Below are 27,403 nucleotides of genomic sequence, written 5' to 3'. Positions count from 1 at the left end.
AGCTTTGGAATTCTGTTTGCACAAATTTTCGCCTCTGCCACTTTTTGTTTTGATTTAGGGTAAATGATTGGGGGAGGGGGAGTGTTTTGATAAATCTGCAGAAATCGCAGTATTTCGGAAGTGAACTTCCGAAATAATGTTTTCGGAAATGAACTTCCGAAATAAGTCAATTTTTTTAAAAAACACGCTTTCGGAAATGAACTTCCGAAGCAGGGGTAGTTTTGGTTTTTCGCAGGAGGTGACCACCCATAGGGAGGTGGGTAAAGAAATTTTCTAATTGGAAATTTTAAAGGAATTTAAAATTCAAAGTAATTCAAATGATTCAATTGAAATTCATTTATTTTAAATTATTTTGTTTGGATGGAGTATTATGGTGATTCATTGTTAGATTTTTGGGGTCATTTTTTATAAAATAAAATTTTTTTTGACCAAATTAAAAAAATTGAAAAGTAAGGACCAAATTGTAATTTTTAAAAATTTTAAGGACCAAATTGTAAATTTTAAAAATTATTAAGGACCAATTTGCAATTTTTAAAAAGCTTTAGGGTTAATTTTGGAAAATATGAGGACCAATTTGCAAAATTTGAAGAAATAATAGTAACAAATAAGGAATTTCAAATTCTTTGGTTTTTTTGTGTCATTTCATAATGATTAAATTTAACTTATATAAAATACTCCATAAATTTCTATCATTTTAATAATTCTTCATTTTTGTATCTAAACAATAAATTTTGTGCAAATCATTTTGAATTTCCTCAAAACATTACATTACCTCATTAAAATGCTTATCCAAACACACTCTAAGATTCTTTGTTTAACCGAAGGCATTAGCCACGGGAGTTTGAATATTATAGAGTTTTTTTTATATAAATTGTAAGGCTGTCTCTAGGATACCTTGAACCTATGGTTTCTCTAAATAATTTGATGAGCATAAAGTCTGAAAATATTCTAAATGACAAACCTACAACACTGCGGGATCAGCCCCAAACCTTAAGTATTTCTGTCAATGCATATAACATACACAGATACACGGAGTGGTTTTCTGTACAATGCAGAAATGTTGTAGTACCGAATATCACATTCAAGTTATTTTGAGTATCTCATTTCTTCACCGTGTATTAAATATTGCTAGATTTATACAACTATATTTTCACAGCTTCGCTAGTATAGTACAAAATCATGGGACTGGTGCTCAGAATTCTCTATCATAATTTATAAATACAAAAGAATCCGGTAGAAAACAAGGTATATCCTTGTACTAGTAAAATTTGTGAAGAGAAATTCTTCGGTGCGCCCAATTCATCATTTCTCTCGAAGGTCAATAACATCAAACTTCATGTTAGCATTCATATAGACATGAGAGCAGTGCTCATATATTGGACTTCCATCTAAAGGCTCTTCATGGGGATGAAATCCACGTTGTTGACAGTTGCGAATTACAGACACACCGCCTGGATCAGACAGATGAAATATCCCATGTGGACTGCAACAACCACATAAATGCAGAGTTATTCTAGTTAGTGACAGAAAGTAAAAAATCAATATAATAATAACTCCTTTTTAAATAAATAATCTTTAAATAGTATAACACATAAGCAAAAAAAAAGAGTAGATAATGGCAAATGGTTTGGCTAGGTTGGCTGAGTTTGGAGGGTGGAGATGTTAGGGACTTAAGACAGTAGCAAATGAGGTCTGATTTTTGCAACTTTTCAAACAGTACTTCCCTTGGATTCACCTCAATAACTATCAACCTTTTATCATCAAGGTTAATCAAAGTAGGATGCATCCTATTCATGGTGCGTGAATGTAGACCATAGTTTTGAGAAAGTTGTTCAGGTAAAAACAAATCCTTCTCCCTCCACACCAAATCATTGGTCTATATCCAAAATTCAACAACAAAAGTACCAAATCATACAATTGGAGAAAGTTCGGTGTGAAGAGAAGACAAAGCTTGGATTGTGATCAGGGTTATTGTAGATGTTTCCTTGCTTAATCTGTAATACTCTAATTCATTAATGCCAAATAAAAAAGTTACCTTGATGTGTCTGTAGGAGCCATGACTATTGCAATTGCCTCTGGTAACATGATCTAAAAATAAAACCACAAAATATGCACCCTTTCAGTTAAATACGTCAAAATGAAATACAGAAATGTTACATGTAGTTGCTGAATAAATGTCACACGAACTTTAAATTTTGGAAAATATGGCTTATTGTCTTATTGTTTTTAATAAAATACTATACATCAAAATAGTAGGCCTTGCTCCATATATTACATTAAAAATTCAAATATATATAATGCAATATTTCTTGCTTGAGCCATAGTTATAACTAGATGGCTACACCAACTACCTGCCATAGTTATAAATATTAGTGCCATTTATTACCTGATATGCGTAATGCGTGTGCAGATCCACAGATGACATGAAACAAGTCTGAGACGGGTGTGTCTTGAAATCAAAAGATAAAATAAGTAAGATTAGTACCGACATTTAAAGCTTTACACTAAAAGTATGGATAAAAGAAACACGGAAGATGTAGTTGAAACAAAGGGTAATCTATGCCCCATTGTACATTGATGGGGTAAAAACAATTTATGCATTCAACAATAAAAATCAGCATGTTAAGGCTTATGGTTATTTTGGTAGTAATTATTTCACACATAGCGAGGCAGAAATTATCATCTTTAAGATAAAGATAAAATACCTAAAGGCAGTGGAAACTGTAAAACAGAAAGAGAGGGACTTTTGCATGGACAAAATAGTAGCACACAATTGTTATCTTAGAGTATAATCGAAAACCCCAAGAGGTAAAAGGCATGAAAAGGATTCATCTTGTTCCTTATTAGTACTACAACTGATCCGCTGGTTTTTCACTCTGTCAGTCTGTCTGCTTTTGAGAAACAAACAGAATGATTTGACATGGTTGATGAGTTAGAGTTAAAGCTAAAGCACCCTTAAATTTTGTCAAATACCTGGCCTTTTTATTTGTGTGATACTACTCAGATTGATATCACTCTATCAAAAAGTAAATTCTTTGATAATGAATTTTTTTGTGTAACCGGTTCAATTATTCGTATGTATCAGGACTACAAAGAGAAACTGGTTATAAGGAATAATCCTTACTAAGTTACTATTTCATAAATATGAGCATCATAAGTGATACAAATTTCATATACTAGTTAATCAGCACTCGGAAGCCTTGTAATAAAACAGTACAGAAGAAGAAAAATCAATAATACATGATAAGTTTTTTGCTGCCACCATACAGGATAAAAATACAAGTAACTCTCGAATATAATTACATATAATAGCCAAAGACAAAGGAGACTTACATGTATCCAACCTAAAGGAAAAAGCGACAAGCCGTCTTGAACGTCAAATATTTCTCCTTCATCCAACGTTTGACACTGAACAATAAAGTCAATTTAGATGTCCTACTGCTTAATGAAAAACTAACATTGCAGGGTAGAAGAAAAAAGCATCAATGTACCACATTTAAATTTCAATCCTTTGAAATTTTAATGTGTACTTGATAATATGTTAGCTAACACGTGTGTGTGTCCTATATATATGTGTGTCATCCATTGTATCTCATATAAACCCCGATATTTATTAAAAACATCAAAATGAATCTCAATCACAAATTGGACCATTGAAAAATCAATTTCTTAAAAACAAAATACATGAAATGCACTGGATCCAGTACCAGTACCGAGTACATACCTGGTACCAGTACTCGTATGGTACGTACCAAGTCCGTACTTCTTTTTTCATATTTGGTATGCGTGTTGATACACGTACCCACAAAAAATAGTTTTTTCTTCGGTACAATTTCAGGCTATTTTAATGAGTCAAATTTAAGTTTTTATTTTATTTATAAAAGGAGAAGTAGAAAACCAATTCAATATAGTCTTACACTTTTGAGTGTCTGCGCCGCTGCTACGTAATTTTCATATTTCAAATGTGACTTTTTATGTTATAGATCTTTTTTTTTTGATTAAATAAGTTTTTGGTCCCTATAAATATTGCAGTTTTCATTTTTAGTTCCTCCCTACCTTTAGGCAACGGTTTTTACAAAAAAACCGTTGCCAAAACCAGCTAAAACCGTTGCCAAAACTCAGGAGGGACTAAAAATGAAACTGCAATATTTATAGAGACCAAAAATTTATTTAACCAATTTTTTTTAACAAATTACTTTTTAATTTTGATGTTTTGTTATCATTTGAAATTCCTTCATATTATTTATTTAACAATATAATCATTTTATGTTATTTTTATAATTATATTTTAAAAAATTATAGTGACGTACACGTACCGTAGTTTTTCTAAAAAAGCCATATTCCGTACACGTATCCGTGTACTCATATTCGTACCAGGTAATGGGTACGTACCCGAACTAGTGCAACACAGACTGGATCACTTAAGGTAAAAAATGAAGAAAACAAAAACAAACAAAGCTTCTCACACATTTCACTCTTTCCCTTTTTTATGCATCCTTTTACACCCACAGGGTCTACTTATAATTTCCCCAACTTGCCCCAATTTCTCTATACCTCAAACATTAATTTGAGACATTGGCGAAACTTTAAATCCCTAACTATCAGTTTCTCCCGTGAGTTAAGTTGGTGGTGCTTATTGAAGTTTAGGGTTGGAACTAGCAATTTCAAATATTTTCAGCATCATCTTTTTTTAGTAGGCCTCCTTAGATTTGGTGGCCGGTGGCCCTTGATGTTATTTTGGAGTATGTACATTATGCAGACATAAGGAGGCTAGTGTAGGATTCATTTTGGGTTGTATTAGTATAGCACTTACTAAACTTGTGTATGGTGTATTTTGAAACTTTTGGTTGGTGCCATGCCATCTATATTATTATCAAATGTTTTTGTTTTGGCATAGCTATTTGGGATAACTATTCTAATAAGTTTATGGTCAGAATATTAGGATTACTAGGCTAGGCTTACAAAGCTTCAGTTTTTGAGTTGTGACAACATGATGAAAACACTATATGACTTTGAGCGCATGCTTTCTCCTGCACTTAAGCCCTCCCTTCTCTTCACGTATACCCCCCACTAAGATCGGCTAGTCACTTATTTTCCACTGTCATATAGGCGGTCTGTAACACTGCAAGTCATTGGCTTGAATATTTCCCATCCAATAGCTAAAATAGATGTGAGCTTATCAACTGTCTTCAATTCTCAAGGAATTCCCCATCCAACAGCTACAATAGATGTGAGCTAGTCAGGGGGTTTATCACAATCAATGGAATTCCACTGCAAGTCATTGGCTTGAATATTTCCCTTCCAATAGCTAAAATAGATGTGAGCTTATCAACTGTCTTCAATTCTCAAGGAATTCCCCATCCAACAGCTACAATAGATGTGAGCTAGTCAGGGGGTTTATCACAATCAATGGAATTCCCAAGGATGACTGTTAAAATTGACTTAGGGATGTAAACTTGCCTCCGTTAGCGGGGATCCCCGTGGAAATTCCCCGTTTGGGGGCCCAAAGATGGGGAATTTTTTCCCCACGGGGATGGGGATGGGGAATAAAGTCTCCCCGAAGACACTTCGGGGACGGGGATGGGGAACAAAGTCACCCCGAAGACACTTCGGGGACGGGGGTGGCGTAAATATCCCCCGCCCCGTGGAGTCTCCGCCCCGCCTAAAATAGCATATTGTCTTAAATTTATGTATAATTTTAAATTATTATGTAAGTTTATTTTTCATTTCATATAATTAATCTTATACACAAATTAAAAATATATATGTATTGTTTGTAAAAGAGTGGGATCTAGATGATTTTTTCAATTATTTTGTTTAGTTTAAAATTTTGGTGGTCATGACACTCAATATTATAGATTAAATATTGTTAAAACAATATATTTATCATAAAGGAATAATTTCTAAATTTTTTGTGGTTAGTTTTTGAAGCTTTTACTATTAATTTGATTTAAAATAATAAATAAAAAAATCATATTTATGGAGCTCTGCATGAACCTTGGGGATCCGTGGGGATCCGCGGGGACGGGGATGGGGGAGAAAATCCCCCCGTAGCGATGATCCGAAGCGGGGATGGGGAATAAATTCGAGGGCGGGGATTGTGATGGGAATGTATCCCCCGCCCCGCCCCATTGACATCCCTAAATTGACTAAAGAACCGGTTGTGTTTAAAAATAGATGTTAGTTATTCAAACTTACAGTAAGGAAGGATGTTGAAACAGCATTTTCACTAAAAATTGAAGAAAATCATCTCCAATATCAATAGTTCCTATTTATGCACGATTTTCCAATCACAACATGTGATCAGCATAACCTCAAAGCAGATAAATGCAGAAAAGGCAGTCTTTTAATGTTGGAATATGATAGGAATCAAGAGGAAGAATTGGAGTCTGAGGCCAAATGTGTGAGCCCTAGGTTTGAAGATAGTAAAAAAAGGTTATGGAGTAGTGGGGGTGAATGACATGTGCTGAGTTAGTTATATAAGGAATAAGTGGGTAACGAGAGAGGATGTCATAGAATTCTGTCTCTTTTGAGGGAAACATGTTGGACTGCGCTGGTAGACTTCATTCTATCAGATTTTTCTTTTATTCTCTTCTAATTTGCTTTGTTCATCAATAAATTATAGGTTACTTAGTGTTTTGCATCCTCTGAGACAGAAAGTATAATGGCGTGTATACTTATACTTAAAACAGAAAACTGAATCACAAGCATTTAAATATCTTCTTACCGAGTCCGAAGTCGCCTCCTGCTTTGGGATTATAAGTGTTGTGATCTGAAAAACCCTGTTTTTCTAGAGCCACCCAAATTGCAAGCATAAATAATTGTTAAAATTAGCACCAAGAAATTTTCTTAAATCTAGAGGTTCAAAAAATTACGACTGCTCTTACCAGAGATCCTGCAAGAACACCACAAGTCTCTAAATTATTCCGCGTGTTTGCTGAAGCAAGTCTCAGAAAATCTTCCATCATTTTTACAGGCTGCAAACACAGTAAAATTATAATTTACACAATGTAAGAACTAAATGAATCAAACACAAATAAGAAAAAGTTCCAATGAATCGCCAAAAGAGTCCAAGACATATGATATGATGCACACTTCTAGCAGAAAACTAAATTAGGCTTACAATGTGTAGGTGTTGATATGTAGTGGGACCGAGTTCAGAGTCATGAGAAGATTTTGCCGGTCCTGGCCTTGGATCTGCAACTTTTGAAGGAGGAATAGAAGCATGTTCTGGGTGAACCTGAGCAAGAACAGGAGGAGGCATAGGTTGCTTGATGTTGAGCAACTGTAAGGAGTCCTCCCATGGTTCAGTTACAACAGGAGAACAGGACTCAACAGTAGGATGAGACCACCTTCCATCATCCAGGGAGAGTATTGAATCCATTGTGGATGTAAGTGATCCTTGATCACCATCTTTAATGCCATCAAGATCATACTTTACAGCGCTATCAGCATGAACACAACAGTAAGTGTGTGTGTGTGTGTGTGGGCAGTTATATCTTAGAGTAACAAAGCTGAACAAAACACCTTTGAACAAAATTAGATCTTAAGGTTTCAATTTTCATCATATTAATCAGTTTTTTTTCAGAATATGTTACATTGAGAAAGAAATATTAAAAACAAACATGAAAAAAAAAAAGAACAGGTTTAGCTTAAAGTGCTCTTTGTAATGGACAGAGAAATAGACCCCATGATCCAAATGATTGAGAAAGTAAAACTTGTGCAATTTTCACAGCATTAATATATGAAATTGATATGTGAAAGAAAAAAGAAACTTCAATAATCAACAAGTCAAACCTTGAATCTTTGGCATGAATAAGATCATTACTGCTTGGATATTGAACCTGCACAGCACCAAATATGAGGTGATAAGTATCCAAGCACTTGGGGAATATTTCCTTAAAAGTTAGTCATCCAGGGAGAAAAACCAGGGCACATAAATACTCCGCCAAAGAGTATCCCACACAATAGATGTGAGACTTGGGTGCCCCATAATACCCAAATCAAATCCCTATCATTATTACTGTTTAGAACTATGAAAAATTATCTTGTAACATCTTCATTGCATCTTTACAGTAATTCAGAGTATCTTAGATTATCTACTTGGGTAGGTTTTCATATCTCTATTCTAAATCTTCATTCTTGCAACAAATTACATCAAAGATATAGATTATTCATGGTCACTAAATATAACAAACCAGCACTTCAATTTTACCTTTATTTCTGCACTAGGTCCGAGCCATTGTGCCCGAAGACCACTTGGACCTAAAAATGAGTGTCTTGACAAGGTCTCCTTATTTGGTGGGGGTAGACTCAGAGATCTGCAAAGTCCAGAGAGCAATTATCATATATTCTCCTACAACATATCAGCATTTTTTTTTCTTTTGAAACATATCTGAATGTTTAAGACAGAACCTCCTTAAATTACAGGGATAATAGGACCATATATGCTAACGAAAGCAAAGAATCATTATACAGTAAATGTGTGTTGAATGAAAATGGTGTTAAGAATGGATATAGTATATAAGCAACCAAAACATACAAATAAAACATTATAATTAGATCCAGTCAGGTGTAGAAGTAGTAAATGCAATGAGTTCTTCCTCTGATAACAAGAAACACTGTTAAAATGAGACGCTTCTGTTTATTTTAACAGTGTCTTTTGCGGGGATTGGGGATTAACAAATGCTAGACCGGCAACATGAAATCCACTTGGACCTCTAAGTGACAAGAAAATTTGTTTGAGAATAAAAACGGAATTCAAAAGAATGAGCTCAGACAATCGCAACCCAATCCATAATTTGTAGGGGTGGCCAAATGGGTTGAATTCGTCGAGTTGGCTCGGTTAACCTGCCAGTTTTTGGCGGGGTGGATTGAAATTTTCAACCCTTCAATTTATGTTGACCTGCCCGCATAATCCGAAGAAAACAGGGCAGGTAGACCCGTTATATTCATTTCTATATAACTAATTAGGAGTTTTTACTTTTTAGACAATTTTTTTGGGCCAACCCAGCAGGCGGCTCTAGCCCATTTTGCCATCCCACTGATAAGCTCAACCCACCATCGTAGTTTAACCCACCCCACCCCATCTAGACAGGTTGATTGTGGGGCGAGACAGGACACGTTGGCCTATTTTGCCACCCTTACTAATTTGACCATCACAAATTTATCTCCTAGAATCGCAAAAAACCCCAAAGAAACCACTCATAACAAAAATATCACTTACTTACAGGCCTCATGTGAGTTTTAGAATGTTAGGCAGTAATACTTACAATTTCTGAAACTGCTTGTCAACCGGCATGGAAATTGAAGATAACGTATTGTTAGGTTTCCATGAAGATTGTGAGCCCACTCCAGCAGACTGCAAATATGTCAGAGGAAAGAAGAGTTTATATTGGTAAAAAGTATAAACCATGTGCAAGCACATAATGGCAGAAAAGTATGAAATCTTGTGCAATTCACACAACTCCTTCACAGATGTACATTGAATTGATTGTTAAATAATAAAAGTAGAGCCCATAAAATTTTAAAATTTTCAAGCCCTTCAAGTTGTATCTAGATCATGTACCATGGAACAGATGAAAATAGTTTGAGAACTTTCAGTTTCCTAACAATTATTATTAAAAAAATATATCATATGGTCCTCACCTGTTTGAAATCCATGTTCGAGTCATGTCTTTTATTGACAGCTGACCATTCCAAACTTGAATATGCTGGACTCTGCAAAGCTGTATTGAACCCATTTTTTTCTGGCAATGGAGCTTGTACATGTGGTTTATTCAATTTGTCCAACCGGCGTTTAAATTCAGGCTTCAAGGACTCAAGCTCATCCAATACAAGTAGTGATCTCTGTAAACGAAAAAAATATGGCATAAAAAAATATAAAAATATTTAATTAACAAAATATAAATAAACACATGGTCATCTACCATAAAAATTGGCAAAACAGTTTCTTACCCTCTTAAATGCCACTCTTTCATTAGCAAGTGAAGCTTGGTAATCTCGATGATATGGTATCGTCTCGGAAATCAAACTTGAAAAGATAGAAAAATACAGAAACATCATATGTCAATGTTGCCAATCGCAAATAGCATAAAATATCAATGTTCAAATTCCTCTATGCTACATTGCTATAGCGCCCCTACAACCGTTATTTGACAACATTTTGTACTAAATAGTGTATCAAGGAACAATAGAAATTTGTTCAATCATGCTTGACAACACTACTTATAGCCTGTTTGTTTCCACGTTTGAAATAGCCAAAAACACACGTCTATCAAAAGCTAGTATTTGGAGCTTTAGAAAATCACGGAGAAATATGCATTGGGACGCGATAAAGAAAGGTTAAACGCCAATCCAAACAGGCTTTTAATTTAGCTCCAAGTTTAAAGAAAATCCGTATACTGTAAAAAAATTTACCTTATAAATCTAAGGAGTATGATGTACAAGTCAACTACATTATTCTCCTCCCTGTAAATACGCGCCTGTTGACAAGAACAAAATTAATCATTCAATTGAACTCACCTAGAAGGAATGAAGTAAACACGAAAAAAGCAACAATCACACAGGTTTATCAAAGTTCAAGTAATTGAATTCCACAAAAAACTTATTCCCAGTTCAAACACATTAAAGTGATCATAATTCAGAAATAGCATGAATTCGGCATAAGCGTTAGAAATTACAATCGAATTCTTGTGGAAATTGAACAAAAAGGCTCCAATATTGGGATTCGAGACTAATTTCGCAAAGCCCTAACGTAATTGGGGAATAACCGATTGAAATTGAAAGAGAAAGAGGGGAAGTACCTGCTTGAGAAGGTTATCGGCAATCCGATAGTAATAACGGAGAGGAATGCGATTATCGACATCGACTTTGCGAGTGATCGAATCTAAGTCGATCGTCATCTTCTTCGGAGAGGAATGCCAGTGCCGGAAAACTGTAATTGATGAACGAAAATTTTGTGTTTCTGAAATTTAGGAGCACCGTTTTTGAAGTTGAAGATATGAGCAAGGAAGATCGAAGACGTGTGAGCTAAGTTGTTAAACTCGTCGTTTCAAAAATCAAAAAAGGAGAAAGAACTGCTATTGTTATTTTGCTTTTATACTTTTTATTATTTTATTATTTTATTCTGTTTTATGTCCGATATTCACGACATAATAGTGTAAACATCCAAGAGAAGAGGTGAAGTGGGCAATTCTAAATAGGAATGGCAATCTAAATAGGAATGGCAATCTGCATTGGAGATTTTTGTGGGAATTATCTGTTCTCGCAACTTTGAAGTTGGAGATTTTTTCCTCCGTAGAAATAGAGATGGAGGGAAAAGTTACTCCGATGACATTTTAGAGTAAAGATTGGAAAAGTATCGTCGGTTCTGTGAATTTCTCGATCTCATTTTATATTTTATATATTATTTAATATATAACCATATTTAATATATAACCATATAATTTACATATTTTTTATTTAAAAAAATATATATTAATGTATTAGAGTTATTAGTGGATTGATTTTTTTTGTTTTGTTTTATTTTATAACGTATTATTTCATTACTCCAATTATCAAATCTTAGAATAGTGCATCCAATACATACGATGTACACGTCGTATCTTCCTTTTAATTTCTCAATTCTCTAACTCCTCGTTCATTATCTCCTATATTCTCATCATCTTTACAATAATCATTCTCCTTTGTTCATTGCACAAGGCAAGGCATGCATTATAAATTTTTTTTATTTATTTCAATAATAAATTTATTAGTAGAATCAATCCAACATTTTTACAAATTCAATGATTGCATTTTTTTTAGTGAAATTTAATAAATCACATTGTGTCGGACTAAATTTAGGTATAGCTTCTTGAAAAATAAATAAATAATTTAGGCATAGTTTAGGAGAGGCAATTATGTTCTGCATTAATAATATTTTGATCTTTTTGTTATTTTAATTTTTTTTTATCAAAACAAATTCAATGCATTTTATTAATTAAGTGAATACAAGAAGAAATCAAATTAAACATACTATCCTTAAATCTAAAATTGGCCACCCTCGCTAGAGAGTGAATAATCGAATTCGCTTGAGGCTTAATAAATTTTACCTCAAAGTTGGGATAAACTTGTAATAAACTAGGAATTGATATTATAATAATAAGACTAAATTCGGATCCACCCTTCAATTTGGATTGGATAGCTTGAATCACTCTTTGGAAATTGCTTTCGAATATAACGTACTCCAGGTGCATAGCTATAGCTCATAGAATTGGCTCTTTAATGGCCAACGCTTCTACTTTAATGACGGAAAAGGTATATGAATCTCAAGCTACACCTGCAATAATGAAATTTCCTAGATTATTACGCACACACTAACATTTATTCGTAGTTCTATGGTGTTTATTAAAAGTCGCATCTACGTTGCATTTCAACCTACCTACGGAAGGCGGACTTCAAGCAGTAATATGATGATGGTCAGTATCGTTATCATGATCTTCTTGGGTTGTAGACCAATCGTGCCACATGTGAAACGCAAATAAACCAAAATTAGAGGCTTCCTCAAGCTCATTATGCCAAATAAGATCATTCTTATTTTCCCATATAACATTAATCATTACAGAAAATCTACCAGCAACCCTTATATCATCCTTCTTACAAATATCAAGAATAAGGGACTTAACATCATTAAAAGAGAGGATATGAGAATTTATAAGAGCGGACAAACGCGCTGACCTCTAACACTGATTGGTCGCATTACACCCAAATAATAGGTGTTAATCATCTTCAATACTATTCTCACGAAGCTAAAAGACTGACGGGCGCGGAACATAATGTTGTCTGAGTCTAAAACAAGCCGGTAAATAGTCCCTACAAAATCTCCACTATACTGATATCATGCCTTCTATGAGAATTATGCCACATTATGAATCTAGATCGCACACTATAAGTACCATTTTGCTTTTCTCTCTAAATCAACTTATCTTCTTTAACTTCCTCCAACAATGGGACTTGTAAAATTTCTTCAGAATCTGCATAGTCAAACCACTCTCTTATGGCCCTCGTATCCCATTGTTTTACATTAGGCAACATTAAATTTTTAACAGTAACATTATTTGTACCTTGCTTTTGGGGCCCACTCATACACCCATCTCTTGTCCACCAAAGCCAAGGTTCATTCATTGCCATGATATGACTACCGTCCCCAATGCTCCACTTACAACCTAAAAACCCCCATAGCTTTCCAAATACTCCGCCGAACAAAACTTAGATTGTAACCAATATTAGCATCAAAGAAAGAAGTTCTAGGATAGTACCTTGCTTTGAAGATTCTGGAAGCAAAGGCATAAGTTTATTTTACTCTTTTAAATCATCAATTTTTTTAAAAGGAAAATCATCAAATATTTGTAATGTTGACTAAATACATACTTTTAGTTTATTTTAGTCTTTCAAGTAGGATATTGAGAAAGCAGCTAGCAATTTTACTTGGAATGGAGATGTCACCAAGAAGAAATTGATCATGGTAGCTTGGAAAAAATGTATACCCCTATAAACAATGGAGGGTTTGGTCTGAGGTTCGTTGCCTTTTTAAATGATGCAACAAACTTAAAATTAGCTTGGAACATGTTAACCTCAACAAAAGCTCCAACCACTATTCTTAAATCTAGAACTATAAGACACTTTGGCATTATAAATCATCATATCTTCTCCTTTGTGTGGCAAGCGACAAAAGGGGGATTTAGCCTTCTTGATAGTAATGTCAGTTGGATTTTGGGTCAAGGCACAAATATCAGATTTTGGACGAATTCTTAGTATGGTTACCCTTTGATTGAGGAAACTTCTATTGCCATTCTCCATTAAAAAGGTCTTGAAATCAATGCTAAAGTCTCAAATTTTCAGCACAATGGGGTTGGAATTTTCCAACAGAGTGGTCCCATCTCTTTCCTTTCATTTCTGTCAGAATCCGTGATTTAAATAGCACAATTAACAATGATTTTATGGTGTGGTCTTCCACTACTTATGATTTGCTAAGTCTGAAGGATGCATATATTATTAAAGCCCCTCCCTCCATGAGAATTTCTTGGTTTTCGGACTCGTGATGCTCTGATATCCTTCCATCAAAGTCGCTTCTGGTTTGGAAGTTTATTAACAATAAAGTTCCAATCGATGAGCAACTCATGTGCAATGGTGTGTCTTTTGTCTATCAATGTTGCCTTTGTAACTTTCATTTGGAATCTAACTCTCATATTTTCTTCAACTGCAGTTTTGTGATCCATCTTTGTCACTGGTTCTTCAAGAAAGCCAACATCACCAGCAAACTTCTGGAAAATCTGCTTTATCATTGAAGTGTTGCCTATTCTTCCTGAGACTTTTTTATTATAAGGTTAGATGTTGTTTATATTATTGGAAGATAGATAAAATCTAGAGTGATTAAAATCCTCTTGACATAAGTAGAGAGTGTACTCTACTCTTCCTGAGAGCATACTTCTCCTCATTTGTCATAATCAAATATAATCATTTAGGGAAATGGAGAAAAAAGATGGAGAAGATGTAATTAAGCATATTAATCCATGCATGAATTATGGAACCATGTTTTGCAGGTTAAGTAATCAATTAAGCTCTCAATAATGTGTTCTTAATAGTGAATAGGATTTTGATGATGACAACTAAAAAGAGTTATACATAATGCTACTTGTGAGAATTCAAGAATAACAGACGATAAAAGATGCAAGTAGATGAAGCGGGATTTGATGATCAATTCAAACATCCTATGATGATGGCACTCAGCTTGAATAAATCTCAAGCCTCGTTTTCAAGAATAATTCAAGCAAGATTATATATTACTGGATTACCTCACAAGTCTCGAAATCTCAAAGTGTGAAAAAGGTGAAGTGTGAAACTTTGCTCTATCGCGTCTGACTGAACAGTATGTTGTAAAAACATAAGCATTTTTAGTAAATCTATACGACAATCACACGCACAGTAAAATAAGTTTTAAAACCTTTTATCTTAAAGAAAATATCTCTTTATAATGTTTTGGATTCATGCTAGCTGAACTGGAAGCTGTCTGAAAGTTCTTGACACTTTTTTGTACTAGCCAATTGAGTGGTACTTATACCCAATTAACTGGGTTAGTGCAAAAATGGTCCTTGAACGTCTGAGACAACATCATAAATAAGGGTAATAACTATATATCTTTTCTTTCTTTTTTAAACATCATAAACGATTAATTTTAGGCCTTCCAATCAATTGGAGCAAGGTGCCAATCGATAGGCACATTAATTTTGGTCCAAGAAACTTTCTTTTTTTGTGTCACCCTCTAGCTTATAAATATATGATATTCCCTTCACAATCTACATCCAAAATCACAAGCCTTTTATCTTACACCTCACCCTCTCTCTAAAAATATTTTTCAACTTTCTCTCACATTTTTTTGTCGTAACGCTTCGAGAAAGTTTTTTTGTTTAGTGAGGATTTTTTATATATTATGAAAGGTCATTGTTGTAAATTCCACCAATGAATATTTTACCTTTTTTGAATAATCTATCCATAAGGTAGTGTTTGCTTTAGTTCAAAGGTAAACCCGTAAAAATCTCTGGTTTTGGGGATTTATGTTCTAAGTCACCAGCCATTTCATTAGCGCAACTTGTTGAATAGCTTACTTCGGTTTAAGACCATCTTGGTTCCAAATCTTAATAGGTCCGTAAACTAAGATCAATTTAAAACATCTTTTTTGGTACAAGATTAGCCTAGTTGAAAATCTCATAATGGTTTGTGGTCAGCCTAGTCAAAACCTCGGTTTGATTTATGAGTTCAGTCTAGTTCAAAAGCACACCCTAGTTCAACATAAGTTAGTTCAACATATGTTGTTTGGTTGGAAGTGAGTTTAAAACTGCATTTTCCTTGTGTGAAGGGGTTTGAGAGTTTAACATATTAAAAGATCTTAAGAATTATTGGATACTCTCAAGATAAAATCTTGGGGAGAGGATTAAGTCACTCCATTTTGATCGAACCTCTATAATTTCTAGTGTTACTTCTCTTACCCTTAACTCTTTATTTTATGCTTATTTATGTTTCTGCTGCTAATATCTAAAAATGTTTCCAAAATGTTTTTAAACTCTAAAAATAATTGTAACAAATTTTTAAAACAAAGTCTTTATGAAACCCACAATTCACCCCATCTTGTGTATTGAGTCACATGTCCAACAAGTGGTATCAGAGTCTAACTCATGTTGAAAGACTAATCGTCTCAGGAGGAAGATGACTTACAACACACTTTTAAATAAGAGATCTTTACTAAACACATCTCCAATGCTTAATGGTTCAAGGTTTGAAATATGGAAATCTATATTTAGAATCTTTATTCAAAGTATTAATTTTGAATTGTGGGAAGCTCTAATGAATGATCCATTTATCCCTATTCACCAATTAAATGGAGAAGTGGTAGATAAATCTGATTACCTTTGAACAATAGAAGAAAAGAGAAAATTTTAAATTGATTTTAAAACCAAAAAACTTTCTAGTAATATCCCTATATGATAGTAAACTTCTTTAAGTTTTTTATTGCAAAACCGTTAAAAAAATGTGGGATACTCTTGAAATGATATATGGAGTTTCTCTAATTATTAAACAAGAGGAAATGAACAAAGTACACGCGAGGCAAAAAAGATGAAGGTTTCTCTCATAAATGTTTTACCAAATTTAAAAATGTTATTGGAACGTTTGTTACTAAACAATACCTAAGAATTAATAATTGGAAGCTTAATCCAGTCCTTCAATCAAAAGATATGAGTGTTCTTGAATCTCAAGAAAAATAAAAAACGCATAAATTATAGAAAAATTGAACGAATTAGTCCAACTACTCAAAGATGAATGTTTTAGCATAAAGGATAATTTTTGGGCCAAACTTAACGAGTCAAATGATTGGCATCATGCCCTGATCGATTGGCACGAGTCAAAGGATATTTTTCTGACAGCTCCTAATTCAACTGGCACGACTTCAAAACATTTTTTAGAAATATTTTCTTAAGAAAAAATTTTAAAAACTTAATTTAATGTGTGTGATTATCCAAATAACTTTATGAAAAAGTCCTTATGCTTTTACAACATATTGTTCAGTCATACACGATAGGGCAAGCTTTCATACTTCCTCTCTTTCATACTTTGAAGCTTCAAGACTTGTTAGATAATCAAGGCATATAGACACTTGCTAGAATAACTCTTGAAGATGAGGTTGAGATTTATTCTTGTTGTGTGCCATCATTAGAGGGCTTTTTGCAGTGATCATCATACCACAACTTAGTCTTCTTGCATCTTTATCTGCTTGTTATGTTTGCACTATAGTTGTTATCCTCAAAGACTAGTTATTATCATCAAAAGCATATTCATATTCAAGAGAGCTTATTTGATCACTAACCTGAAAACATGGTTCCACATTCTTCCTCTTTTGATGATGATAACGCATCTCTAAGGAGGTGATAAAAGAAATAACAAATATATGTCTGGAGTAATTAAACTCCCTCCTAAACTAAGTAAAGAGTATACTTTATTCCCTTTGAGAATATGTACTTTTTCTCTTTGTCAAAATCAGAAAGGTGGATTAAAGATGCATTTGCAAAAATTTAAATATACAAACATATTGTCAAATAGACATTTAGGAAAAGGAAAAACGTCACACTTTTATTAATTCAAATTTGTTTGAATTTAAAGTACAAGAATCGAAAAATTACTAAATTTAAAAATAAAGCAGAATTCAAAGGCATTGCGAAGAACAAGAAACACACAAACTTAGAAACTATGACATATAAGTGAGATTATTCTTCACCAAAATCATCATTTAAGAACATATCTAGTGGTAGTTGCGTCGGATCCGGGATAAAGTGTTTTGAAGTCGATTTTATCATCAATCACATTAATCTTTCCATAGTTTATTTTCCACTGCCTAATCTCCTATTCTTTTCTTTTCTTAAACTCAACCTTTTGCGAAAAAGTTTTTCAAAAACTAAATAACACAATTCACCCCTCTTGTATTTGAAGTCATTTGGTCAACAAATCTTAGCATCAAACTTGTTTTTTTCTTGATATGCACAAATGTCAAAGCTTTATAAAAGTTCAAATTAGAGTAGTCTATTGGTTTTCGCATCCAAACCTCCACACGTGTCTTGAATTTTGTACATGTGAATATAATTTTTTTTCCGATTAGGTAAGTTTTTACAGCAACAAACTTACCCAAAAATTATTTGGCAATCCAACTCCCAATAATATGCATCTTACCCTATCCAAAATGGTCATTTTACTACGTTCGTTTAACCTATTTTGTTGAGGTGTGTCAACAACACTTATATGCCTCTTTATACACTGTTTCTTACAAAGCTCGTATTAATTTAAAACAAATTCCATGTTGTTGTCAACTCTTTCACTAACATGCCATAATCTCAAATTCTTTAGCTTGGTTTTATCGTGAGAATCTGTACTAGCTAATGGTACATGGCCAATAACATTAGAACCATCTAAAATATACAACTCTCATATTTTAGACCCTTTAGCCACGATCATTTCACCATGTGAAATTTACAACACTCCATGTTTAGCTCAAGTGCAACAACCTAGATCATCAGGCATGCTTATGAACATCAAATCTTGCTTAAGCTTGGGAGCATACTTCACATTACGTAGAAGGGACTCATGGTCATCAAACATTTAAGTCTAATTGTACCGATGACCTGAACTTTGCAAGTGTGATTGTTACCAACGAACGACTCCACATTCTTTTAACTCTAAAGTCTCAAAGTATTATTTTCTCTAGTACATGTGATAAGAGCATCATGAGATCACGACCCAACTATTCTTTGTCTCCATACTCGTCACCACTAACACATCGAGACTTTCTTAATTCCATCCTTATTTGAGACAACTGCGATTTGAACAACATCATATTTGCCCCCCTTTAAAACAATCTTTTATAAAATGACATATTTTATGATAAGTGAAACATTCTAATCATGACTTATCAAAATCATTTACATGAGACTTTTTCCTACTCTCACTTATTCTTCCTTTAATACTTAAACCTTCAACACTGTTGTCAATCTTCAAATCTTTCATATATTTTTTTTTTTGAATATTATGAAGTGGAGTATAGTGAAGTGATTGCATCAATGTTAGCTTCTATTTCTATTGTTATTAAATTAATAGGGAAATAACAGTTTTGTTTGCAAAAGACCAAATATTGCTCCATTATTTTTTAATAAGCAATGGATTGAAAATAAATAGTAGTATTAGTTTTAAAATACATTTTATTAATTTTATAGTAGACAATTGAAGAAGGTGAAAAAGAAGACATAGGTCATCGAGTAATGATTGAAAACTTAAAAAGAAATTAAAAATATTTTAATCAATTTGATGTGTAAAAAATAAAAAAATTTTGGATGTAACAAAAAAATCTTTTCCTAATAATCATAAATTACATTTAAGAATATAAGAAAAACCCAAATAACCCACTCGTAGAAGAGAAAGAAAGTGTAAACTCCTAAGAACAAAAGCCCTAACTCACGCGCCGCCGTCTCACAGGGTTTATCTAGGGTTTTCTTATCATATTCATCACTGTCTGTTCGAAGAGAAAGACAGAAATGAGAGGGATTCAGTTACAGTTGAGTCAAACGCAGAAACTCCGTCTACAGAAGGCTCTAGAACAATTGGAATCTTTATCTTCAAAAGTGAATTCTGATGCTTCGGTAACCATAGCTGATTCCATCCCCGTCAACCACGAAGACGGTGTACTCAAGGGACATGGAACCGCTGACCTGGACGGAGAAGTTGTTGCCACTCTCTGTGGAGTTGTTGAGCGTGTTAACAAGCTTGTTTATGTCCGTGCATTGCGCTCTAGGTAATCTTCGTTCTTGACTCTTTCTACTTTATTCAATTTTTTTTGTTTGTTAATGGAATATAGTGATTTTATCTTAGGTACAAACCAGAGGTTGGTGACATTGTTATTGGGCGTGTTGTTGAGGTATGCATTAATAGTATCAAATGTGTCAGTACCGGTATCGTGTTCGGGGTGTCAGTGCTTCATAGATTTGCATTGTCAATGTTTTGTTCTCGTCGATTTAGTAATTGTTGCGTGTTGTGTGTTGTGTGTTGTGTAGGTTGCTCAGAAGCGTTGGAGATTGGATATTAATTACAGTCAAAATGCTTATCTAATGCTTTCTGCTATGAGTATGCCTGATGGTGTACAGGTATTTTGCAACTTGATTTGTTGAGATATCTTTGTTAGATCTGTAATCTGTATGGCGATTGGCAAGCTCAATTTTGTCTCTCAAAATTTTAGGGTTATTTATGTGCTGTTTTGAGTAATATTTTTAGTGTCTTTTATGCTCAAGAAATTTTATAGTTAGTTCTTTTTCTCTTTTTTTTCAGAAATGGAAGAAAAAATAAGTAGTTTAGTTGACAATTTAACTTATTTTGGACAAATGTGATAGAATGCACATAGGTATTATGTATGAATCCGTTCTTGGAATTGTGCGTAGTAGAGCGTCTCAACACTTTATCTATTATATACTCTGAATTAAGCCAAACAGTTTTTTATGATATGTCTTTATAGATATTGGATCCTAATATACATGTTGCTTCACCCTGATTCCTAATATTATTGAGTGGAAAAATGGATTAACAAGGAGGCAACTATCTATTTAGTAGTTTATTCTATAAAATAGTAACAGTTATAAGCAGTTCATAATGAGTGTATCATTTAATGACTTGGATTCCTAGTGAATTGATTATAGGACATTTTTCAAAGGTAAAACATGAGAGCAGTTTCTTGGGACAGATTTCGGGATTTTGGGAAGCTCTTAATTGCTGGGGAAAGTTCCCCATTGTTAATGTTGATCTTCCTGTTTCTGTTATAGTCTAGACTGATATGTTGGTTGAACAGAAAGTATTATTTACGATTTGAATTGTATATTTTGTTTGCGTCAATATTTGATGGTCATTAATGCCTGTCTTCATAAAGTTGGTAAATTGGGTTAGATGTTTATTTTGAAAGAAATGGTGTTTTAAAATTTTAAATTTCAAAGAAACTAATAGATCAAGGTTGGGGTACAAATGCCAATCATCTTCAATTTTAGAAGTACACATTTGAGTTTCTTGCCTTTTTATTTGGCAAATGCTAACTTGTGCTCTTTTAAAGAACTGAATATAGAAGTATTTTCTTAAAGGGCGGGCATTCAGTTCTTTTAAATTTTGAAAATTATCTTTTCCAATTCAAAACTTATACTTATATATTCCTTGACGAATGCCCTTTGAGCACACATTAGTAAGAACTTTTTTTATTGTATACATCGCATTGTTAAGATCCTTTCCAATTAAGCTTCAATTGAAACCCCTTATTTAGAATTGTTCTTTCTACTGCTAGAGGCGAAGGACAGCTCTAGATGAATTGAACATGCGCTGTATTTTCGAAGAGGCAGATGTCATTTGTGTAAGTGCAGTCATGTTTATTAAAATTTACTTCTTATGAAGGACATAACTATTGAGTATCCTAAATCCTAAATCATGTGCATGTCCATAGGCCGAAGTTCGTGGATTTCAACATGATGGCCTACACCTTCAAGCAAGAAGTAAAAAATATGGAAAGGTTTGTAGTCTTGAAAACCTCGTGGAACATATTTCTTTTATTGATTTGCATTTTGTTTTCCCCCAAAAAAATGATAGTCAATTACATACAGTAGTCAGCAGGATACTCTACAAAATGGAAACTCCAAATGATACGAGCATTGTTTTGCATACAAATATTAAACTACAATGCATACTACTACCTGCTTGCTTATAGTGGATCCTAACATATATTCATTTACTCTCTTCAGTCTTTTATTACTAATGGCTTTCAATTGTATCGCAGCTTAGAACTGGTCAACTGATTACGGTCACACCGTATTTAGTGAAGAGACAAAAACAACATTTCCATCATCTAGAGCAGTATGGTATTGATCTAATACTTGGCTGTAATGGATTCATATGGGTTGGGGAACATGTCGAAGCTACAGAAGACATGATAGAAGATCAAGTGAACCAATCTGATCCACAAGTTTTAAGTCTTGAAGAACAAGAGAAAAATTATACGGCATTGGAGACTAGAAAATACATATGCAGGGTGGCCAATGCTGTTAGAGTATTATCCACTTTAGGATTCGTTTTGACATTGGAAATCATCCAGGGAGTTATTGATCTAAGCCTTTCTGCGAATCTAGATATACACGACATGCTTGGTTCCGAGTTCTGTGTTCTGGTTGCTGAAAAAGAGGCAGAAAGGAGAAGCTCAACTAAAAAGAGGCGGTAAATTGTGACACTAAAAGTTGGACAAACTTTTTTTCTTAGGTTAAAGTTCTTGCACCTATAGAAGATGTGGGGTGAATTGTTTTTCTGATTGGTCGTTGCCACCTTGCTTTTTAGTAGTGATACCTACCAGCTCATGTGTGTATTCTAATGCAATAATCTTGTATTCAAGGTTTTCTTTGGATATTGCTTTTGTATACTGAGTTGTGGCAAAATTTGTATTGATTTTTCATACTTTTTGTTTCATTGGAAACTAGACTAGATTTTTATGGACCAAATTATATTGTAGTGGTCTAAGTTGTTTTAATGCACATTATCCATGGCTTTGCTGCAAGATAGCTCTCTCATTTGTCACGGGTTATCTCTCCCCATCACATTTACCTCGAGTTCTGTTGCCTATGAAAATTATTTTCTTGTCCCTACAATTTCTTAAACCATCATTATTGGGCCTAATATTATTTTATATTTTAAACGCAGTTGCATTCCTGCCTGCGGTAGTTTTGCTATGCATAGTCGGTTTCAAGTCCGGATAAAAGGAGAGTTGTGGTAGTTTTGCTATGCATAGTCGGTTTCAAGTCCGGATAAAAGGAGAGTTGTGTTAGACAGTTGACAACCAACATAAAATTTTGTTGAATCTCTTGCAAAAAGATATGAAGAATAGGTGGAAGACATATTTCTATAATTTTTTTAATGAAGGATATGATATATCACGTTGAAATGATGAGTAACAGTATCGCGAAGTGTGAAAAAATTCTTAGAGATAAAGGTATTCAATGGCTCATCGAACTGTTAACGAAATTATGAGATCAAAGCAAATGAACTGTTAATGAAATTATGAGATCAAAACAAATGTCGAATAATTAGAGGAGAAATACTTTAGTTTCAATCTATAAGAACAATGAGGATAGACATGATTGCGTAAATTATAGGGATATTAAAATTATGAGCCATGCCTTGAAGTTATGTGATAGAGTGATTTAACGAATATTAAGAAAAGAGATTCAAATCACTAAGAATTAATTTGGTTTTATGCCTAGAAGGTCGATCATGGAAGCGATCTATTTACTACGATGTGTCATGGAGTAGTATCGGATGGACCAATAAAATTTGCACTTAATTTTTATTGACTTGAAAAAGGTGTATGATTATGTTCCAAGAGCGATTTTATGGAAAATCCTAGAGAAGAAAGGGGTTCATATTGCATATATTAGAGCCATCGAAGATATGTATGTATGAATGAGTATCGACTAGTGTGCGGACACATGATGGAGAGATTCACGATTTCTCAATTACTATAGATTTGTATTTCAACTTTAAGCATATACTTTTTAACCTTAATTTTGAATTTACTCACGAAAGACATTCAAGAGCTAGCACCGAGGTGCATGTTTTTTATAAATGATATAGTCCTACTTGGAGAGTTGAAGGAGGATTTAAATGAGAGGTTGGATACGAGTTTTAGAAACACATGATTTTTGCCTAAGTAGAAGTAAGAAGCAGTATATGGAATGTAAGTTAAACAAAAGAAGAAGCATTTCTAACCTAGAGGTAAAAGTAGGAGACCATATCATCTCTAAGTCGCATTATTTAAATAACTTGGATCCGTAATACAAAATGATGGAGAAATATGAGGTGATATAAAGTTGGGTAGCCGAATTAGAAAGGGGCTTCAGGGATTTTATGTGATGCAAGGGCCTCAAGCCGAAGGAATTTTTTTTATCAGAATGCGATAACACCTGCAATGTTATACGGGACAAAATATTGTGCGGTTAAGAATCAACACGAGAATAAAATTAGTGTAACAGAGATGATGATGTTGCGTTGGATATGTGGTAACATTAGACATGATAGGATCAAGAGGGAGGCATCAACATTGGGTTGAGAACAACCACTCAAGTGAGAGAGATATTACGCCTTCACTTAAAACTATAAGGCATTAGGCATATGGGTCATCTCACTTATAAGTTGGTCAACCTCTATTTTTTTAAGCAATGATCTCCTCCTCAAGTGAGTCAATTCACTTATACGCTTCCCCTCAAGCGAAATCTTTTTATCCGCATCGACTTGCACCACTGTTGGCACCCTCACCACATCACATACACTTGAACATAGTTATGCTGTTTATGTTGAAGAATATGACATTGACATTAAAATTTGTTGAAATTTTATATGCGTATCTTTTGTCATTCTTTTTAGTAATGATTAAAAATGTTTGTAAATTATATAATAAATCAAACCGTAAACCTTTTTTTAAATGGGACATGCTTGACTTTTAAACCCCGTCTAAGTTGATTTTCCCTGCTCCACTTTTAGATGGGCTTAAACGGGATGGAACGCCCACTTTACCACCCCTAGTGTAGACGACAAGGAAAGAAAATAACAAATATACGAACTAGACTAATAAAAAGAAAAGTATTTTTATACCAAGTGTAAATAGCACAGCCATGGAAGAAAAAAAAAAGGAAATACAGTGTCAAAAACAAATATACTTGATCACATTCATTATGAAAGTTTGATCACAATATATTAGAGCCACAGTGCCATCCAAACCTTCACATGTCTTTAGATAGTGTAAATACTTATTACGGAAGGTAAGTAGAACAAAAAAATGAACTCTCGTTTTAATATTGAAAAGAAAATAAATGAGGGATTCTAAATATTCATGCTAGTATTGATATAATATAATAAAGTGTGAAAAAGTTTGTTAAATAACAACAATATTTAACTAATTCTGCATTATGACGACACTGTTAAACTCTTCAAAGCAGTGGTAAGTTGAGGAAGCATGTCAGGTGCTCCCTGCTTGTAATCCTTCTCCAAGGCTTTGGCCGCTAGAGATTGTAACTGTGATCCTTCTTTATCTTCCTTGTTCTTTCCTTTTGTAAGCTGCGCAATAGCAGAAGTACACTGGAGAAAAGGATAAAAACACTATTTTCAAGCATATAATAAGTGAATAGGTTTGAAAGAAGAATCCAAAAATCCCAAGTTGTTGAGAAGAAAATCAACAATCTCGAAGGAAAATATATCTACCAACGCAGGACTTGTAAGCTGTACAGGATCACAGAAAATGAACACTCAGATGGAAGAGAGGGAGAAAAATCTCACCAAACATATACCAAAGAGTGCTCTGGTATTCTTGCCTCCGGTTAAGTCAATGGTGGATGCATAGTATTTCTTGGCAGTTTGGACATTTTCTAATCCACCAAGAATATAAAGTACCTAGCAATATCATTTAAGTCAAGATAATGCTTATGACTCTTACTAGGTGAGACCATATTTCTCTAGGATGCAATGCTTAGTGCCTTGCTGTATTTAGAGCGAAAAATCTGGGAGAAGAATTCTATTTGACTAAAATAAAATAATCTTAGTTTGTAAGGAATTTACTTACATCAGCATAGGCTAAGTGATAGAGTGGAACAGTTGGTTGAGCTAATATCACTTCCTCGTAGCAAAATGCTGCTTGTTTATACCTAACAGGAAGACATGTCCAAAAAACAAAGATTAATAATTAGTAACATAAATGAATCCTTATTGAAAGAAAAGGAAATATAACATAAAAATCTTACATTTGCAGGGATAAGTATACTTCAGCCAGTTCTCTCCATGCATCATGATCTGCCATGAATCTATGAAAGCGAGACAAATAGTTCAGATATATGTTCTTCTGACAGATGTAAGTTATACGCATACGCGATATTTTCCTTTTATCTTCAATTTCAGAACAAAAAAAAAAAACAGATGTTCTACATTTCCAGATATTTATTAAGCCATTCAATAGCCCCAGAAACATTGCCTTGTGCCTTTGCCATAGCCACCCTCCTCTTATGGATGGTCTGTACAACATGATGACCAAAAAGAAAAGTTAGGTTTTCAAAACTCAAGAAAGCCTTGGCGCAACAGTCAGAGTTGCAAGCAGCCATATGACTGGAGATAATGGGTTCACGTCGCAAAATCTGCCTCTTGCACATGCAGAGTAAGACAACCACAATAAACATACAATAGGTCCAACCCTCCCCTAAATTTCATCATGGTGGAAGCTCTTTAGCATCAGGTTTCCCTTTCTGGCTTTCATTACTCAACTAGCCAGACTTTATTGATAAAGTAAAAGAATGACATATATCAAGTCAAATTGACAAAACAACAACAAAAAAGTCATTTTTATTATTATTATTATTATTATTATTATTATTATTATTATTATTATTATTATTATTATTATTATTATTATAAGACTTATTTAATCACATAATCAACTGAAAGTTCCCCCTCTCAATTTTTTCCTAGTAAGGTAAAGCAAGTTTACTTGATCAAGAGGATTATCCTCTAAAAGGCTTGTGTAAGCCTTTTCAGCCATTTCCCATGAGCCTTTTGCTTCAAGCAACATTGCCTCCAGCCTGCCTATAATAATTAGTCACCACAAATGAAGTAAACAGACTTAGCAAGAACATGCATATGCAAACCAAACTCATTTGGATTCAAACTGTGAATGTATTAACATTATATAGCATCCCTCTTGAACGGATGGAAAGCATCCATGTTAGTCACCAACCCAAAGTTGTTCAAGAGACCAGAACTAGGCATCAATAATCAGTGAACATTATAATTAGAATATATTTGGAAAACTATCACAGTTTTAAAAGTTTTAAATGTAACTACTACTAGAAGGCTAATTGATAGGACTCCGGATTTAAAAGAGAAAATGGGATTGTATTATTTTATTGATTGAAAAAAGAAAATGTTACAGAAGATAAATCCATGTAATCCCGTAGCAAAGCTCCTCAGAGAAGAAATGAGTTTGCCTCTGCCTAACCCTAAGGTTCTAATTGAACAAGATGATCAAGATACCCTTCTCTATGTCCTCACATCCTCTTATCACAAAATTGATTACACGGCTCACCCCTCACTCTCGGCCACGTTAAATTCTTTCCCTTCCCTTTCCTATATTTTGATAACATCACTCTCCATATAATGGCCTTGTGCAACCATTTAGTTAATTGTCTATTTGGGCCCACATACTCAATCGGGGTCCTGATAGTGATGTGTTTTCGTAAATCAGCATGCATTTTGGATTGATCAATGAGTTGAGCATTGA

The 27,403-nt window shown here is 33.9% G+C and overlaps 3 protein-coding genes across 3 annotated transcripts; 1 reads left to right on the top strand and 2 right to left on the bottom strand.

The window, feature by feature from the left end:
* Nucleotides 1-1,079: 1,079 nt before the first annotated feature.
* On the bottom strand, nt 1,080-11,079 carry LOC131631086 (AMSH-like ubiquitin thioesterase 3). The gene is made up of 14 exons (XM_058901872.1): nt 10,806-11,079; nt 10,420-10,484; nt 9,958-10,033; nt 9,649-9,849; nt 9,273-9,361; nt 8,216-8,321; nt 7,798-7,844; nt 7,124-7,445; nt 6,888-6,977; nt 6,728-6,790; nt 3,334-3,408; nt 2,387-2,449; nt 2,036-2,088; nt 1,080-1,483 (listed from the first exon to the last, which is right to left on the bottom strand). The coding sequence occupies exons 1-14, from the start codon at nt 10,902-10,904 to the stop codon at nt 1,303-1,305; spliced, it is 1,530 nt and encodes a 509-aa protein (XP_058757855.1). The 5' UTR covers nt 10,905-11,079; the 3' UTR covers nt 1,080-1,302.
* Nucleotides 11,080-19,468: 8,389 nt separating this feature from the next.
* Nucleotides 19,469-22,557, top strand: LOC131631078 (exosome complex component RRP4 homolog). Its single transcript, XM_058901863.1, has 6 exons — nt 19,469-19,867; nt 19,945-19,990; nt 20,127-20,216; nt 21,392-21,457; nt 21,548-21,613; nt 21,878-22,557. Exons 1-6 carry the CDS (start codon nt 19,611-19,613, stop codon nt 22,313-22,315), a joined length of 963 nt encoding a protein of 320 aa, XP_058757846.1. The 5' UTR covers nt 19,469-19,610; the 3' UTR covers nt 22,316-22,557.
* A 2,452-nt stretch (nt 22,558-25,009) lies between these two features.
* LOC131602511 (uncharacterized) lies at nt 25,010-26,253 on the bottom strand. The gene is made up of 4 exons (XM_058874647.1): nt 25,878-26,253; nt 25,700-25,781; nt 25,417-25,530; nt 25,010-25,218 (listed from the first exon to the last, which is right to left on the bottom strand). The coding sequence occupies exons 1-4, from the start codon at nt 26,153-26,155 to the stop codon at nt 25,048-25,050; spliced, it is 645 nt and encodes a 214-aa protein (XP_058730630.1). The 5' UTR covers nt 26,156-26,253; the 3' UTR covers nt 25,010-25,047.
* Between the last annotated feature and the right edge of the window lie 1,150 nt (nt 26,254-27,403).

The sequence above is a fragment of the Vicia villosa genome, linkage group LG1 (genome assembly GCF_029867415.1).
Source record: "Vicia villosa cultivar HV-30 ecotype Madison, WI linkage group LG1, Vvil1.0, whole genome shotgun sequence".
NCBI classification, from domain to species: Eukaryota; Viridiplantae; Streptophyta; class Magnoliopsida; order Fabales; family Fabaceae; genus Vicia; species Vicia villosa.
The sequence above is the reverse complement of the archived record's forward strand: the minus strand, read 5'-3'. Positions and strand labels throughout refer to the sequence as shown.